The 17,446-nt window shown below is 40.9% G+C and overlaps 1 protein-coding gene across 19 annotated transcripts in view; it reads right to left on the bottom strand.

Annotated features, from left to right (window-relative positions):
- Positions 1-17,446, bottom strand: part of ANK3 (ankyrin 3) — a 511,278-nt gene that overhangs the window by 200,770 nt on the left and 293,062 nt on the right. For 14 of the 19 annotated variants that reach the window (XM_032423844.1, XM_032423847.1, XM_032423845.1 and 11 more), the window contains exons 5-8: positions 15,530-15,628; positions 10,372-10,557; positions 9,666-9,689; positions 8,415-8,513 (exon numbers count right to left, since the gene is read on the bottom strand). In XM_032423844.1, the coding sequence (XP_032279735.1) occupies positions 8,415-8,513; positions 9,666-9,689; positions 10,372-10,557; positions 15,530-15,628 (408 nt within the window). The remainder of the gene's footprint in view (positions 1-8,414; positions 8,514-9,665; positions 9,690-10,371; positions 10,558-15,529; positions 15,629-17,446) is intronic. The other 5 variants (XM_032423837.1, XM_032423836.1, XM_032423852.1 and 2 more) reach the window with 1 other exon arrangement.

Consider the following 17,446-nt stretch of genomic DNA (forward strand, 5'->3'; position numbering starts at 1 on the left):
CCAATGTCAATGATTTAATCAGAAGTCTTACTGTCTCAAACAACGTCATAGTCATTGTTTCTTAAAGGCCGACCTTCTCATGCTGATAAATAGCACTGCAAACAGTGTAAATCCAACATTCTGGGAAGCAACATTTCCAACTACCTCTACAAGTCCTCCAGAGAGCTGCCATGATGCACCTGCTTGACTGACAATGTCACGCTTCTCAGGCAAATGCGTCTTACAGTGACGGGTCTCCTCCGGGATGCAAGCAGTAGCAACCACCTCCACCACAAGCATGGCTGGGGCCCTTGCCCATGTGCTGTGGGTCAAGCACTGTGCTAAGCAAGTAATGTGGACTATCTCATTCAGTCACAATGACGTTATGCATGAGGGACTATTATTGGACCCATTTTATGAGTTAAGGCAGAGGGGAAAAGCTTGTGATTGACTGCTGTCTCCCTCATCAGGCTGTTAGGAAAGCTGCAGGCCCCATGATATGGAGACTTGCCCTGGACCACATCAGTAACTGATGATGCAGCAGAAAGAGAGCCAGGGGTCCAACACAAATCCGAGGACTCCTTCCCTATGCTGCTACAACCTAGAAACATCACCTCGTCAGAAGAAAACAACACAGATCCTATTCCACACAGCAAGATGTCAGTAAGTTCCAGTGTACTAAGGATTTAAGAGAAAAATTTCCTTTAAAAATTATATGGGTGGGGGGGGGCGGGGGGCCACCTGGCAGGCTCAGTTGGAAGAGCATGCAACCCTTGATCTCAGGGTTATAAGTTCGAGTCCCATGTTGTGTGCAGAGATTACTTAAAAATAAAATCTTTAAAAAAAAATTTTTTTTTAAATTATATAGGAGGTTCTCCTTTGATGTGGCATTCAGGAAATGAAATGAAAAAGGCAGGAAGGAGATTGCATAGCATGCTAAGAGCAGCTCTCTATAAGAGGTGTATCTCCCACCACTGTGCCCTTGGTTTACTGGTTTTGTTCCTCCTGATGTGTTAATGTCAATGTCCTCCCGCCAATGATATCATGGTTGATGCAGCAGCCGCATGGGTACTTTCCCATAACTCACATTCCTTTGCTAATGCCCCCACATCTCCATTTTCATTCCAAACGTGGTGTTTTTTTTGTTTTTTTGTTTTTTAAAAGATTTTATTTACTCATTTGACAGAGAGAGACACAGTGAGAGAGGGAACACAAGCAGGGGGAGTGGGAGAGGGAGAAGCAGGTTCCCTGCTGAGCAGGGAGCCCAATGCGGGGCTCGATCCCAGGACCCTGGGATCATGACCTGAGCCGAAGGCAGATGCTTAACGACTGAGCCACCCAGGGTCCCTGTCCAAACGTGGTTTTTAAAAAGTCTTGGTCTTTAATGCTGCAGAGCCTGTACTAGGAAATAAATCTAAGTTACTCTATCTTTGAAGATATGTATCAATAGAATTGAATGTGTTTATGTGTGTGTGTCTTTTGTCTTTGTAAAGAAAGATATTTAATGTTAAAAAGGTTAATAGGAAGGTTATGGGTGGTTTTTCTTTTCTTTCATTTGCTTTATTGTATTTTATTATATAGTGCAGGGAAAATATATTAAAAATATATTTTCACTGGCACCGCCACCCAAACCAAAGTAGAGTCTTCAGAAGTGCTGCATCCTTATAAAACCATTACAAGAGTCACATTCTTATTGCGTACCCTTCTCTGTGGAGGAATAGCTGATGTCTTTTCTAGCACCATCCGGTGGTGGCCTTGATTGGGACTTAACAGTCCAGAACCTGAGGCCCTGTTTAATAAAACACCCTTAATTGAACAAAGCTTGGTAGTGGCCATGGGTGAATGGTCCTTTGTTCTAGGCTTCTTGTCTTCCAAGGTCATCTACATTGTTGAATCACAAATCTTCCTGCCGCTCAAAAAAACTTGCCCCTCGGCACCTGACATTCAATCTGTGGGTTTGGTGCACTTGCTTAAAATCCCAGTATTAGAATCCTGTGGATTTCCCATCTCCCTTCATGCGCTGATGTCAGTTTGGGAAGCAGTTCCCTAACACCAGGTGAGGTTCCGTTTGAAATTCGGAGACTAGGGAGAGGACTATGGCTTGAGCAAAGTGGATTTACACAGAGGCTGGCTGCCCAGGAGCAGTGACATGGGCGCCTGCAAGTTATAGGTTCATTTACTCTCGAATTCAATAAATATATATTGAGTCTTTCCCAGTGCTAAGTGCTGGACTATCCCCAAGGGAGTCCAAAATGGTTACTAATACACAGATCTGCCTTCGAGGAACTCAAAGTCTTGCAAGTGCAAGGATGTGGGAGCTGCATTTCATTGCACCCCTACTTCGGCCCACATAGGACTGTTGAGATAGGACATGCCAAGTGCTTAACAAAGAAGCTGAAACTTAGTAAATACTCAATAAACTGTAACTATTTTAATAAATCATTATTACTACAAATTTCACCGACAGAAGAAAGGAAGAAAATGAACATCTACTGAGCCCTTATCCTGTAGCAAGCGGGGTCCCACATGCTTTCACACTGTAGCCCTCTGGCTGAATGGGATGCAGCTGTATGTCAAAGTACCATTTCATCAAAAGCAGATAAAGGGCTGTCAGGCAGAAAAAGAGAGTGAGAGGGAGAGAGGAAAAAAAAGTCCTGCCTTCTTATAGTACAACAACTGAGGAATGGTTCTCTGAAATAAAATGTCTACCTCTCCTAAAAATATCTACATGGCAAATACGTTGCTGAGTCCTTCGCTGAAAGATGGAAAAGAAGAACTTCATGTGAAAGTGGTTATCACAGCGCTCAGCACTTGGTGAGTCCTGGGGAAGAGGAGACTTCCCAGGTGAGAAGAGTATGTTCTAGACGAGGAGCTCAGCAGGGAGGGTGAATGAGGCATCTTAGCACTCAAGGGGCTTAGCTAACAAGGAGAGTGTGCCAGACACACAATACCATATACAGGAAAGAATATGCAATGTCTACCATGCGAGAGCGAGTCAGAGTGTGATGGGCACGTCTAGTGACGTGACAGGCATAGCAGCTTGCTTCCGGGGGTCAGAGAAAGCATCTTTGAGGAATAGGATGCAAGCAGCCTTCACACAGATTAAAAAACTGAGATTTTTCAGAAGTGAGGTAATTATGTGGCAAAATCTCCGGCAATTGAAGACCTCTCTTGAGATTTATCTCATTTCTAATACTTCTGAACTTCACATAGCATGAGTTGGGGAGAAATCACTACTTTAAAGCTTCTAGTAATTTTTATTTCTTTTGCAAAAACATTTCAGTTTTATTTTTGGTGGTGGTGGCGGCAGTGGTGATTTCTAGTTACATAATGAGAAAGGCAAAATATTCCTTTGGAGCAAAAAAGGGCAAGTCCATCAGGAGTAAAACTGCTCTGCATAACTATATAAGGGATCATTTTCCTTGGAGGAGGGAGTTACATTTAGAGATAATTATTATGTTGATGGGAAGAAAGACCTGAGACTAATGGTGTCTCAGCTTTGTTCTAAAGAACTTTTTGTGCTGATGGAAATGTTAGGTATTTTGTGTTAATACGTAGCCACTAGCTACAGGTGGCTATTGAGCACTGGAAACATGGTTATTGAGAATGAGAAATAGAATTCTGAGTTTACTTTAATTTAAATTAAAGCTACTTCCCACTAGATGGTGGCTACTGAATTAAGATGGCCCAGGTATGGAGAAAACAGGGTTATCTCTGTCACTGGGCCCAGAGACTAGGTTAAGGTCCTGGAATCCATCTGGGAGAGACATGATAAAAGGGGTTGCCACTGGGGGAAAGCAAGATAGACTCTGCCTCTGGGGGTTCAGGAGGGTGGTACCCAGAGGTACCCTGGGGAATGGGTCATAGCCTATGGACTTTTGGGGGCAGTGTTGTCCAGAACCAGTCCTTCAGCTTTGCTTCTCTGATCTGAACCCCCTTCATCAGTCTCTACGTTTTTAGAAAAGTCATGTTTGGTATTATAACCTAGACTCAGTTGTGCTTTAGGGAATTAAGAGAGAGACTATGTTGTATGGTTTAGCACTTTGGAACCTAAACAAATTAGTAGAGTAAGGGCACTAGGTTACTCAAGTCTGAATCTCCAGCTCTAGCCCATAATAGAAGCTCTTTAAATGTTTGCTAGATTGAATTTAATTGAGAAAGGAAATCTCCAGATTATGTTTATCCATGGACATTGCTTTGCTCATTCACATGCTGAATCATGTTGACCTCTTATGTGGGCGGAGGCTAAGTCTGACACTTATTTTTCCACCAACAGGTTTAGCGGTTCACCTATCTAAAATAAAGTAACCTTTCGTGCGACTTAATCGAGTTCCGAATATGGCCCGGCACCTGCCAAAATCTTGTTCAAAACATCTGATATTTGAGAAAGGCAGTCCAATGGGCATGTGAACCAGTCAGTGATCTGTGACACACACGCCAAGTTCTATCAGATACAATTAGAACATCATCAAGCTAAGCACCTGGGCCATAGTCCCTCAGCCTCCCTGGGCCAGGTGCCTTCACAGACCAGATAGGCAGGACGGGGCACTTGGAATTGAGCCTTTTGAAATACAGTCAGTAAAGGTATTGTCAATTATGAAACTCACTGTTCTTAATAGAAGAATTCATATGATAAAAATCATATTTGAGTTATTTCACATACACAAAAAATGGTCTCTATAGATAACTGTAAGATTTCCTTTGTCAAAAAATGAAAACTATTATCATCCATGCTTCCCTTTCCGCTACATATATCAAAGCCCTTACGGCCTAAATTTATTCTCCAGTTGTATTCACTGGTTCATTCCAGCTGCTTGGTAACATTTGCTTTTTCTGTTTCATCCTTAGATGTCTTAATTTGTACAACTTTAATCTGCAAACCACCTGAAATCCTTTTGGAAACAAACGAGGTACAACACTCAAACACATAAATCCCTAATTCCTCCCAGAGATCAAAACCAAAAAGTACTAAATGGCAGGACCTATATAAGGATATTTTATTCAATTATCTCCGCAAATGGGGAGTTGGATAATCATTACAGGAGAAAAGTCAATGACACGAGTGAAGATTAAGTTGGGTGGCCCATTATATTTGATGAATAAAACCTCTGAGCCAGCAAAGTATTAATCTAGCTCAGTCAATAAAAGGAACTTTGCAGGCATGCACATACTGATTTGGCCTTCAGTTACTCCAGTGCAAAATGCTCCTTCCTGGAATGATAATCACTAGCAGCTCTGGTGTGTCTTAGTTACATCCTCTTCCCCAAGAGAGCTAGGATGATTTGCTAAGAGAGCAGGGGGTCACGCATCCATTCTGACAATGTCGATGCCGTGTCAGCAGACTCTGTTCACGGGGTGAAGAATGCTAAAGCTGCCCTGCAGCAGGAAGCAGCCACCCCACTACTTCCCTGCAGTGGGCCCAGGAGGCTGCCCAGGTCTTCATGCAAGATCCAAAAGGAAATATTTGGGGTCTCTTCCATAGACATCGCAACATTATAATACACAAATCACAACCGACATCATCATAAAAATCAAGGGAAGGTGCAGTAAACAGGCAAGTGTGCTCTAAATGGGTGACGGGAATTGCAACTCAGAGGTACACATTCGCCATTGGCGAGGATCTGCCTTACTGCTGCATAAATTAGCTAGCCCTGCAGAGAAGCACAGAAAGCAATCTGTTCTGCTGTGTACTCCCTTCAGCGACACCATGTTTGTTTCTGCCTCGTATCTGTTTTGGAAGTGCATATCTACCAAATGCAGGAAATGCTTCCAGAAGAGCTGTCCTTGCTCCTATTCCCCAGCTCTCTCTGCCCACAGGTAGCCATTGTCTAGGCCATGTCCTCAGCCCACAGAGAACTATGAGACTGTATCTGCCTTTCTCCAATGATCTGTCGCAGCCAGCGAGCAGAAACCACAGCCCCTAAGACAAGGCTGCTGTTGGTTTTTAATTTACCTGTAACCACCTAATCCTCGCCTCCCTCAGACCCAGTTCCTGAGGCTTATGATCTGCAGCTAGCTCTTAGCAAGCAGGGCTTAATGAGCCTCCCTTCATTGTTCTGACCAGGTAAAATCTGTTCCCATCTGTGTTCTGGGGCGTCTTACTCTCCGCAACTGTTCCAGCCACACCCCCGAGGGACGTGTGGTGCAGAAATTGCCCAATGAAACTGGGCAGGGAGAGGCCCCGGTCCCCAAGTGCAGATGCTGCGTTACTAGATAATAGAATTGCTAGAGATTTGGACCTAAAACGGGTTTCTTGAAGCTGTCTACAAAGACTAGTTCTTCTCAGACATCCAAAAGCAAGTCATCCATCACCAGCCGCAGAGGGGAGCCTTGTGTCGGGGTGTAAGGGACCACGCAGGCCTCCTACGAAGTACAATCAAATTACACCACAGCCTTCAGCTCAGAGTGCTGGTAGGCCTCATTAACTAGGGATGACTGGAGAAAACGCTTTTGTAAATCCATAAAAAGTCTCAATTTTAACATATTTTAAACAAAAACACAATGTGATTATTTTAACCCACAGGCAAGGTTAACAGCGATGTGGGTCTGAGATCCCCATTGATCTTTAATCAATAAATAAGCATTCGTTTGTAATTAGCACGTTCATTGTTTTAATGTAAATGGATGGTTTGGAATTGCTCGAGGGAGTCTGAAAATACTGTAATTTGTCCTCTTAGATCCCTTAAACATTGCCCCAATCTTCTTATTTTCAGCAGCATCAGGAAGTTTCTGAACAATGGTGCAAAGACAAACCTCAAACGCTACCCTGACATAAATTTCCCAAATGTCCTAATTAGAAGATGTGACTTAATGAGGTTTTCATTATACTGTGCATTACAGAAATAAAACCAGAAGAACGCATCTTCAAGACAAGAACTTCAGTTTTCGCAGCGACGTGCCCCTGTGCACGAGGTGCTTAACTTTGTCCTTCAAAATTTCAAATTAGGCTTCAGGTCAGTCATGTCACTGAATGCCAGGGACACGCACCGTGCAGGAATAACACACTCTGCAGTGCCAGGAGCTGATGGGCGCTCCTGAGTCATTTAAACCGATCAAGGCTTTCAGCAAGCCGATGACAAGAGGGCAGGAAATAGCTTTTATATCAGTACAATCTGAGTTCTTACTAATTTTTATAGAACTAATGAGTTATAAGAAGAGAGGGAGAAATGAACACCTGGAGTCGCGTAAGGGAGACAGAAGGCTGGAGTGACCGGGAGCTTTCCTAGCCTGCCTTTCCTAATTTGCTGGCTCTGGGATCCTGGACCAGCCGCTTCTTATTGCTAAGCTTTGGTTTCTTCTCTAAAACATGGATAAATAACACTTTTCTTGATATTCGAATAAATGAGATAAACGTGCGTAGCCTGGCATCTGCCACACAGGAGCGACCTCAAAGATGGTATGACTTCTACTGCTGTTGCTAAAGCTAGTACTAGTATATGGCCTCTCTCCGATCTCATCTAACCCCATTTTCCTCCCACGAGTAAGGTTCTAGCAAAAACACCACCTCACACGCTATGCTCGGAATCCCAGTGCTGATGCCGTACTTGCCACCAACGTGTCGGGCCCTGTGCCCTTCTAATTCCCACAGTCACCCCCTGAGGGAGTGGTGATATTATTTTATTGTTACTATTCAATTTCATAATTCACACACCGTTTCATCTTATCAATGAGGAAACTGATGGACCCCAAGAAAATTTAAAGCCAAAACTGGAACCCAAGGAGTCTGAATCCTGAGCCCACACTATCAGGCTACTCCTCTATCCTGCTTCCTCCTTCCTTTCTATTTCTATTTCCGAGGATGAGGTGTCTCAGGATCAGGCCCAGCACCAGACTGGTGTTTACACTCAGAACACTACTACTCTGGACGGCTGGGTTGCTATCGAGGGATACACATGATACTGTAACTCCTTTCTCCAGGAATATGAACTTAGTCGGGGTACGGAAACTTGTGACTCATTATGAAAGTCTGTAGCGGACAGACGATGAAAGCAAAAGACGGTCTCTGTGTTTTGGGTTCTGAAGTTTGGATCTCATCCAGATATTTCACTCTCTTCTCATCTGCAAGGTCAAGACCCTGCTAGCTAAAGCACTCTTAGTGCCATCTGACCGATTTCTAACAGTCTCAGAAATTTCTACCTGGGGAAGGGTTTGTACTTTCCAGTTGTGATTCCTTGAATCGCATCTGCTACATTCACGTATATATGTATCCTCCCCTCCCCCCCACCCATGATCATGGCTTATTTATCCTGTTAGGAAACAGGCACACCTGTCTAAAAGCAAGAACATGCAGTAGGAGAAGTCGACAATCACAGCTTTCGCTGACTAGTAGGTTGGACCTAGAGGTCAGTGGTCCCAACCCCCTCCTCCTGTCAGGCAAGGAGGGCTCAGAAGGCTTTCACATGCTTTCAGGGCGGGTCCTAGCGCCCTGCTCTTACCCTCGCAGTGAAGTCCACAGCAGCCGCTCGGTTTAACAGCAACGTGGCTACGTTGATATTTCCATAGTGAGCAGCTATGTGGAGCGGAGTGAAGCCACTCTGCAAAGAAAACATAGCAGACATTCAATTGATTCCTGCTGGCCCCTTGTCCGACACATTAATACCATAACCCTGCCCAAATCAAAGGGAGGAAGCAAAATATGCTGAGGTCCACATTCCATTCTGTACTAGGTTTCTTTCAATTAGTGCCAATTGTTCATAGGGTTTCAAACAAACGCCCAACTCATAGGCAGAGGAATAACCAGGAAGGAACCAAGGGTGCAGACTGAATAATTTTAGTAACTCGGTAGCAGAACTATACAGAAGCCAACGTTTCAAAACATCAAAATAGGGCTGACAAGAAAAATCTATTGCTTACAGAAGGTTTGATTAATACCACTGTTTTATTATCGATGATAGAATTGTCCATTGAAACTCTTTGTCGAAATTCAATTTGTTTAATATATTCAGTATGGAGTAAATGCCAATCTTAATGACAAAAGCAATTTTGGGGAAGAGAACTACAATTGGTCTTGTATAACGGGTGATTGCATTTTAGAAAGAATCCACAAGCTGGTCTCTTTATTAGCAAATGCCTATTCATTTTCTCTAGCTTAGTCATACCAAGGTCATTTTACTTCCTTAAAAAATGCTAAAACATGCAGCGATTCACTTAGTCCCCAAAGATTGAAACCTTATAGGAACTAGATGCATTTCTAGATTGTTAGCAAGCTTCTTAGCCATGCTAGCTATCTTACTGAGTCTTGTGGGGAGGGTGGGAATATTGGTACCATTCAGAGGTAACTTTCATTTTGCTGACACCACCGAGGCTAAGTGTCATGCAGAACTCTAAAGAATCAGTCCTGGAGGAGTAGAATGACAGGGTTGTCTGCAGCTTTAGGTAGAGCTGATAAGCATCTAAAGCATCAAAACTCTTCATCTCACCCAACTCTATTGCGACATCCTTCATTCTCAAGGATTCCTCATTCTTCCTTTCCAACACCAGGTTCAGCTGCAGAAAGCCCTGGTAATCAAACTACTATCTTCTCTGGCACATGCTACTTTGGGGGCGGGGACATAAAGCAGGTATCTAGCCTACAGAGGCGATGCAAAGAAGGAGGGAAAGAAATGAGGCAGCAGCACTAGGTAATGGGAAAATGATGATGCAGACAGAGATTATATGCATATGTTTATATATATATATATATATACCTCTGTTGTTCTATTCACCACCATCTAGGTTAACACATTTGGAAGCAAAGAAGAGGAAAAAATGAACGGTTAGTTCGCTCTCGGTGACATGGACGGCAGCAAGCTCATGGCAGCTAAGTAATGAGGATGGAAGCTCTGGTGGGAGCACAAGAGGCACAGAAAGAAAGCTAGACCGAATGGAGGGCTACACAATGGCCTGTTCCAAATGCCACATTTCCTTCACAGAGACCTTCAGGTCACACATGTCAAGGCAATGGCAACGTTCGGCCGGGACTCTGGCTGCCGGCATGCTCTCTCCACAACTGATCAATACTCAGTGCATTGCCTCTCATCTCAGATACCAGCCAAAGGTTTATTTGTGCACATTGTGGTTAGCATTTTGTAATTTTCCACCCTGGTGTTTGAGCTGAAGTGTTGGATACATTCAAAATACACGTTAGAAGGAAGGAAACTACCAGGTGCCTATAAATGGACCTCGGATGTGGCCTCCCTGTTAGCATGCATCAGGCAGCATGCACGGTTACCTCCTAGCTGGAAATGCTGAGGGGGCCGCGCCTTCAATCGGCTGACTTGGACACGTACTGTCCTTGCTCCCAGTGAGGTTAAGGCTTTGGGGTAAGCTTGCCAAAAGGGAGACCAGGCATTCTTACAGCGTGGGTGCTAGCGCAGGAGAGCGCATGGCCGGCTGCCCGCCTTCACGCCTCACCTTTGACTCCACGTCTGCATTGTTGTCGTTCTGCAGCAGCAGGGCCGCGGCCTTCGTGTCGTCTTTTCGGGCAGCGATGTGAAGAGCTGGAAGACGCACTTTTCCTTTAGTGTCATTCTCTAGCAGGAGGGAAACGACTTGATCGTGACCTTGTTGCAACGCTACCGCCAATGGTGTGAAGCCATCCTGCAAATAAATGGATGGGTCAAGATTGGCCCTCGCGGACATGTTCTTTTTGATTAACAAATAAGAATGCAACCGAGCGACCAATTTTTGTTTAAAGCTACCATATTCAAGAAGGGGGGGACATCGGAGGGGAGACGAACCACGAGAGACGATGGACTCTGAAAAACAAACTGAGGGTTCTAGAGGGAAGGGGGTGGGAGGATGGGTTAGCCTGGTGATGGGTATTAAAGAGGGCACGTTCTGCATGGAGCACTGGGTGTTATGCACAAACAATGAATCATGGAACACTACATCAAAAACTAATGGTGTAATGTATGGTGATTAACATAACAATAAAAAATTAAAAAAAAGAAGCTACCATATTCAAGTAGACAGATATGTGAAAAGACATATATATATGTATATGTCTATAAATACTTGTTTATATTTATATATTTACCAAAGCAGAAAATAATAAAAAAATTTGTAATAAGTTTTTGGGTTTTTTTCTGTTAAAAAGTAATACACATTAGGGGCGCCTGGGTGGCTCAGTCGGTTAAGCGTCTGCCTTCGGCTCAGGTCATGATCTCAGGGTCCTGGGATCGAGCCCCGCATCAGGCTCCCTGCTCAGCGGGAAGCCTGGTTCTCCCTCTCCCACTCCCCCTGCTTGTGTTCCCTCTCTCGCTGTGTCTCTGTCAAATAAATAAATAAAATCTTAAAAAAAAAAAAAAAGTAATACACATTAATTGGGTAAATCTTGAAAATACACAAAAGTACTACATAAAGAGGAAAAAGATACCATAATTTCAATATCCAGAAAATAACTGCAGTGAAAACAATATTTCAGGTTAAATCCAGGTAAATTTTTCCAAGGATCTTATTTAATTAAGCTATAAAAATTTCCCCCGATATTTCAAAACTGGGGGAGAGGCCTGTCTGCTTCCTCATTGCACCTTGATGCCTAGCACATATCTGGTGGCCACTCTGTATATGTTAATTGGTGAACCATAGTAACCGCTGTTTTAAGAAAGGTCTTTATGAAACACTCTTGGCTTCTCTGACCAATGAAGGGAGAAGACACAGGGATCATGCAAAACAGGACTAGAATAAATTGAGATATACACTCAGGTCTGTGCATTTTGAGCCTTCCCACTGTATTGCCCTGGGACTTGACAGAGAGAAGACAGCTACAGATTTTGCTGTGGTTAAGTAATCTGTGGATGATCTAAGGTTACTGACAGTGGAATAAACAGCATGGAGTAGAAAATCCTAAAACTGGCTCGAATTTGAATTCTTCTATGCTTTCATTGTCATGCACTCAAAAGAACATTTATAAATTATTTTTATTAGAGAACTGGCAAGTAAGGTACTTATTTTACTTGGGCATGATATTTTATATCGGTAAGCCTTGTGCTACAAGCAGAGGGCTACTCCAGTGGAAGGGTGTTCATACGGGAGAAAGAGAAAATCTAGTGACTTGCATACTAGTGTCTTGTTGGTCTTCCTAAAAGACCACTTTCATCATTCTTTTCCTTGCTGGAAAATCAGACAAGGGCTCCTATCATTTTTTTGACTGAATGCACATCAGTATATTTATATTTAAGGATGTGTAAAATATTGGCCCCAAACACCTAAGGGACACTATTGCCCAGATTCTTCTCATATAAATCCTTTCCTGCAGTCTCCTTATTAACTGCGGTGTGCAAACTATTTCTACGCTGGCTTCTATACTCATGCCATGCCCCCACCCTGCAATGTCCTCCGCCTCACTCTACATATACAAATTCTGTCTATTCTTCATGCTTCGAGAACCAGCTGAAGTTCCATCTGCCCCTTTCAACTTTTCCAGGGAGACCCAATAGAGGGAAAGGATGATCATTAACGTAGCTAGAAGGACTTTCCCTGCAGCCTTAAGAAAGGCTGAAAACAACCAAGACATTACCAAAAGAACATCACAGGTTTACCCTTAAGGGCATGAAGTTTCGAATGCAATTTAATGTTATGAGAAAAGTAATCTACATAACTATGTAAATATATGACCTCATTTTCATAAAGATAAATATGTGCGTTGTGTACATATACCAAAAGGTCTTAAGGAGTAAACAAAATGTTATCTCTAGGGAAAATTAACAGTGGCTTTTTCTTCTTTTTGCTTTTCACTTTACTTTCTCATTTACGTAATCTATTACTATTACAAAACAAAAGAAAAATACATTTTTTAAAGGACAGAATGGTCAAAGGAAAATTGTGTATTAAGAGTGAACGTGAGGGCGCCTGGGTGGCTCAGTTGGTTGAGCAACTGCCTTCGGCTCAGGTCATGATCCTGGAGTCCCTGGATCGAGTCCCACATCGGGCTCCCTGCTCAGCAGGGAGTCTGCTTCTCCCTCTGATCCTCCCCCTCTCATGCTCTCTGTCTCCCATTCTCTCTCTCAGGTAAATAAATTAAAAAAAAAAAAAAAAAAAGAGTGAACGTGAAACCTGGACAAAATGTAAGGGGTAAAAATGACAGCCCGCTTCTGGTTCTGAATCAAAACTAAATGGCTATATTTTCTGCTAATATGAACTTGTAAGCCCATAGGGCCTATACATAAAGGAAACCACTGTGCACCAGAAAATAAACTGCAACAGAGACCACAGCACCCACAAGAATGTGCTTCCTGCAATAAGCCAATTAAAGAGACAAAGATACCAGCTCTAAGGTGTCAATAGCTAAAATTAGTAACTCCCGATTTTGGCTCCAAACCTAGTTTAAACAGTTTGGTTCTCTCTGTGCAGTTATTCTTAAAAGAAAAATACATGGGGCACTGGGGTGGCTCAGTCAGTTAAGCAGCCAACTCTTGATTTCAGGCTCAGGTTATGATCTCAGGATCCTGAGATCCAGCCTCGAGTCAGGAGGGGAATCTCCCTGCGCTCAGTGGGGAATCTGCCCGAGATTCTCTCCCTCTGCCCCTCCCCCTGCCTGTCTGCTCTCTCTAAAATAAATACATAAATCTTTAAAAAAAAAAGAAGAAGAGGAAAAATACAAGCCAAAAGGAAACATGACAGAAGCTCCATGAGAACCTCCATGCCTTGTGGAGTATCTGGAACATAATGGGTGCTTAATAATTACTTGTGGGGTAAATGAACAAATACTTTAACCTAATGCTTCAGAATCTTAATTAGTAAAAGAAGGAAGATATATATATATATATATATATATGGAAAAGATAGGGTATACAGTACATAGTTAATACAGAAAAGGTTTTAAAAACCACAATCAGGCCAAGGACGTAGCAGTAAGTTGGACTTACTTGCTTCTAAAGGAGAGATACTTAGTGATCTGTACATCACAGTCTAAAAAGACTACCTTCTCCTTCACAGGCCAAGAAAGTACTATGAAATCACTTTCATTGGGATATTCATATTATTTAATATTTCCATCAAAAAATGGGAATGGATTTTTCTCTTATCCAACACGTAAGCACTGTTCTATGCCTACCAAATGTGTGTTCTTTTCTTATCGACCAGTAGTTACTTCTTACCTACCCTTAAGAATATTATCACAAAAACAATACATTCTCATGATAAAAATCTTCAACAGTATGGAAGGGTATAAAGTGAAAAGTAAATCTCCCTCCCACTGCTCAGAATAAACCACTGAGAACAATATGGGTATTTTCTTCTATCAGCATCTATAGTCTTGCCTCATTTTTGACGATGCTGAATAGCATTTTATTGTGTGAGTATCACAATATTATTAAACAGGTTTCCTACTGGTGCATATTTAGGTTAGTTCCAGTTCTTAAAAAATTGTTCATACTCATTCTGTTGATGAACTTCTTGTATACTGTTTTTGTATCCCCCTCTAATATATCTGTAATGTAAATTCTTAGAAGAAACAGAATTGCTAAGTAAAAAGGTACATAAACACTAACTTTTGACAGTTACTGTTAAATGGTCTGCAAAAGTGTTGCAACCAAGGATCAACTTTACCACCACTGTAGGAAAGCTCCCATTTCTTCTACTCTTCAAATTCTTTTTCTCAACTCCAGGGCGAAAGACTGGATCTCATTTTTTAACTGATTAATAAATTAATATTTCTTTGACTATGAGTGAGGATGTGATATTTTCATACATTTATGGTCATTTGTATTTCTTTTTGTGCGAACTGCCTCTTCATTTATTTAGTGGCTTCCCCAGAAGGCACGATCTCAAAAGCTGGGTGAGGTTATATGCAATTCCTCTATCACGATCTTTCTTGTGCCATTTGGCAAACATGTCAGAATTTAAGAAGAGCAGTATTATGACAGGGATAATCCTGCATCTGCTTTCATTATTTTGTTAAAAATAGAGAATACTCAAATGTTGATCTTTTAATATTAGCAATATAGTTCTAATGATACACTTCACAAGGGAGCACAATCTTCCATCCAGTTTAGTTTAAAAAATAAACTGTATTACGTTAGGACAGTCCCAATGACTTAAGTAACTTTTTATTTTAAAACAACTCTTCTATTCAAGACTGCAAAAATTTCTTCACTACCATGTTTATGTAACACTTAAAAACATATAATAGTTTTGTTGAAAAGTGTGAATTAAATCTAGTTAACTATGTAAATTCAATCATTATAATTACGCTAACTTATACTTGGAAAAAACAGTTTTCAAACTTGTCGTACTACAAACATGTTTCAAAAACAGTGGTTGACTTTGAGGCAAAATTATAAGAAATGGAAAAGTGTTCTAAAGCAAATATGTAGATATTAAACAAATAGCTCAATTATAAGGTAGAGCCAGGCATTTAAGAGCAGAAAAGGTATCTGTGCAATGGAAGATTCTTTAAAAATTGAAAATAGACTTTCTAGTGTATTTCATAAACATTGAAGAACCCTCACATTAATATATGACTGTAATTAAACTCTAGTGGGACAAATTCTCCATGCTATAACTCCAGGCTTACAAAATGTCCTGCACCCATGTGAACTTACCCACAGGAAGAACCAACATGTCTTACCTCTGTGGCTAGGCTCTGGCTTGCACCATTGTCAAGAAGAAACTTGACAACTTCGAGGTGGTTTTCCTGAGCTGCCATATACAATGGCGTGAAACCATTCTGCAAAAGAAGAAATGAAATGTTTCTATGTTTGTCTGTGGCTTTATTATAGGGCCAATCTAGTTTTCCATGGTACTGATATTATATGTTCCAGAAAATGCTTGGGTATAATAATTTTAATGATACTTTAATGCAGATATTCATATTTATTAAAAAGCCTAAGCATGATAGTTTAACCAGAATTTATAACTGTATTTCAAAATTATAGTTCATAATTTATAACTTGAGTATAGTTCATAGTTAATAGTGTATAATTCACACCTATCCACTTTAGATAAATAAGTACATTTGTTTAATCATCAGCCTCTTACTGAGCACCTACCAGGAGTAAAGAATTTTCCTAGATGATATGAGGATATGAAGAAAAATACATTTGGTCATTGTCCCAATGAGTTTTTTCCCCCATACCAATAATTACCTACTTTAAATAAAAGGTTTAATACTTTCACATAAAATTAAGAGTCTGAAATATTTCCTAATTTGGAAGGAATTTATATTAATTTCAAGGAGCTTCAAACTCACCACAGGTGAGGTGACTTGGAGCAAAGGAAAGAACATCAATATGCAAAAGGGTATATACTTCAATTTCAAAACAGAATTCAATTAGTAGTTGATTTTTTGTAAGTTTCCTGCCTTGCATTTTTTTTTTTGCAAAGATGTGGTAGTTTCATGTTCAGAATACACACATACGCATTCATATGTACATATATGTACACACACACTATGTATAGGTATGTATTTATGTTTGTCTGAAATGTGGCCAACTGCCAAAGAACCTGGATTCAAGTACATGAATGTGTACATTGCATCTTAAGCTTTTTATTAAAATATGTTGCTTGGGTGTCTGGGTGGCTCAGTCCATTAAGCATCTGCTTTAGGCTCAAGTCATGATCCCAGGGTCCTGGGATCGAGCTCTGCACTGGGCTCCCTGCTCCACGGGAAGCCTGCTTCTCCCTCTCCCACTCCCCCTGCTTGTGTTCCCTCTCTCACTGTGTCTCTCTGTGTCAAATAAATAAATAAAATCTTTTAAAAAAATATGTTGCATATGTGTGATTGTTCTCTAGAACAATTTATTTCACATCTATGAAATACTTTCATATGTTGTCTATGTAATATTTTTAAATCTTACTGCAAAACATATCAAAACATAGTTTTCAAACTATAGCAAATTTTCTTTGAATAAATTTTTCAGAATACAATTCTATTTAACTGAATGTTCTGGAAATTTTATTGTATACATTATACAATTGGAAAGAATAAAAGTAAATATATTCTAAATAAAATGTACCAACTATTACTCAAACTTTTGTGATTCAAAAGGTTTAGGTCCATCATTATAAATATCATTTACTATATGATTACCTTACTTATCTATAATTCAGGCTCTGGTGACATCACTTTTTTGGCTTTTAGCTGCGAATTTAAAAGTAAGTTAAAAAGATCCTTGAGCTGATGATAAAAGTGATGTCACATAACAAATCTACCATTCTCCCAAATCTACCATTCTTATTCATCAGAGGGTTCCTCTATTCTACTTATTCTATTTTACACATAATTGTAAAAAGCTAGGTTATCCAGTTGCCAAGCTCCAAATCAGAGACACGAAATTAGAAGCAGTAGAATATGACACAGCATTCGAGCTTCTTCCCTTTAAATTATCTACCTACTGACATCACTGAAGTTCATTGTTACTCTGTTCTATCATGAAAGGTTTTATCAACATCAAACATGGAACATGGAATAACTGCAACACAATGTGTGTGTACACGTGTGTGTGTGCATGTTTGTGTGTATGTACCTGGAGTGTTTCATCTTTGT

The sequence above is a fragment of the Phoca vitulina genome, unplaced genomic scaffold, assembly GCF_004348235.1.
Source record: "Phoca vitulina isolate PV1807 unplaced genomic scaffold, GSC_HSeal_1.0 scaffold29, whole genome shotgun sequence".
NCBI classification, from domain to species: Eukaryota; Metazoa; Chordata; class Mammalia; order Carnivora; family Phocidae; genus Phoca; species Phoca vitulina.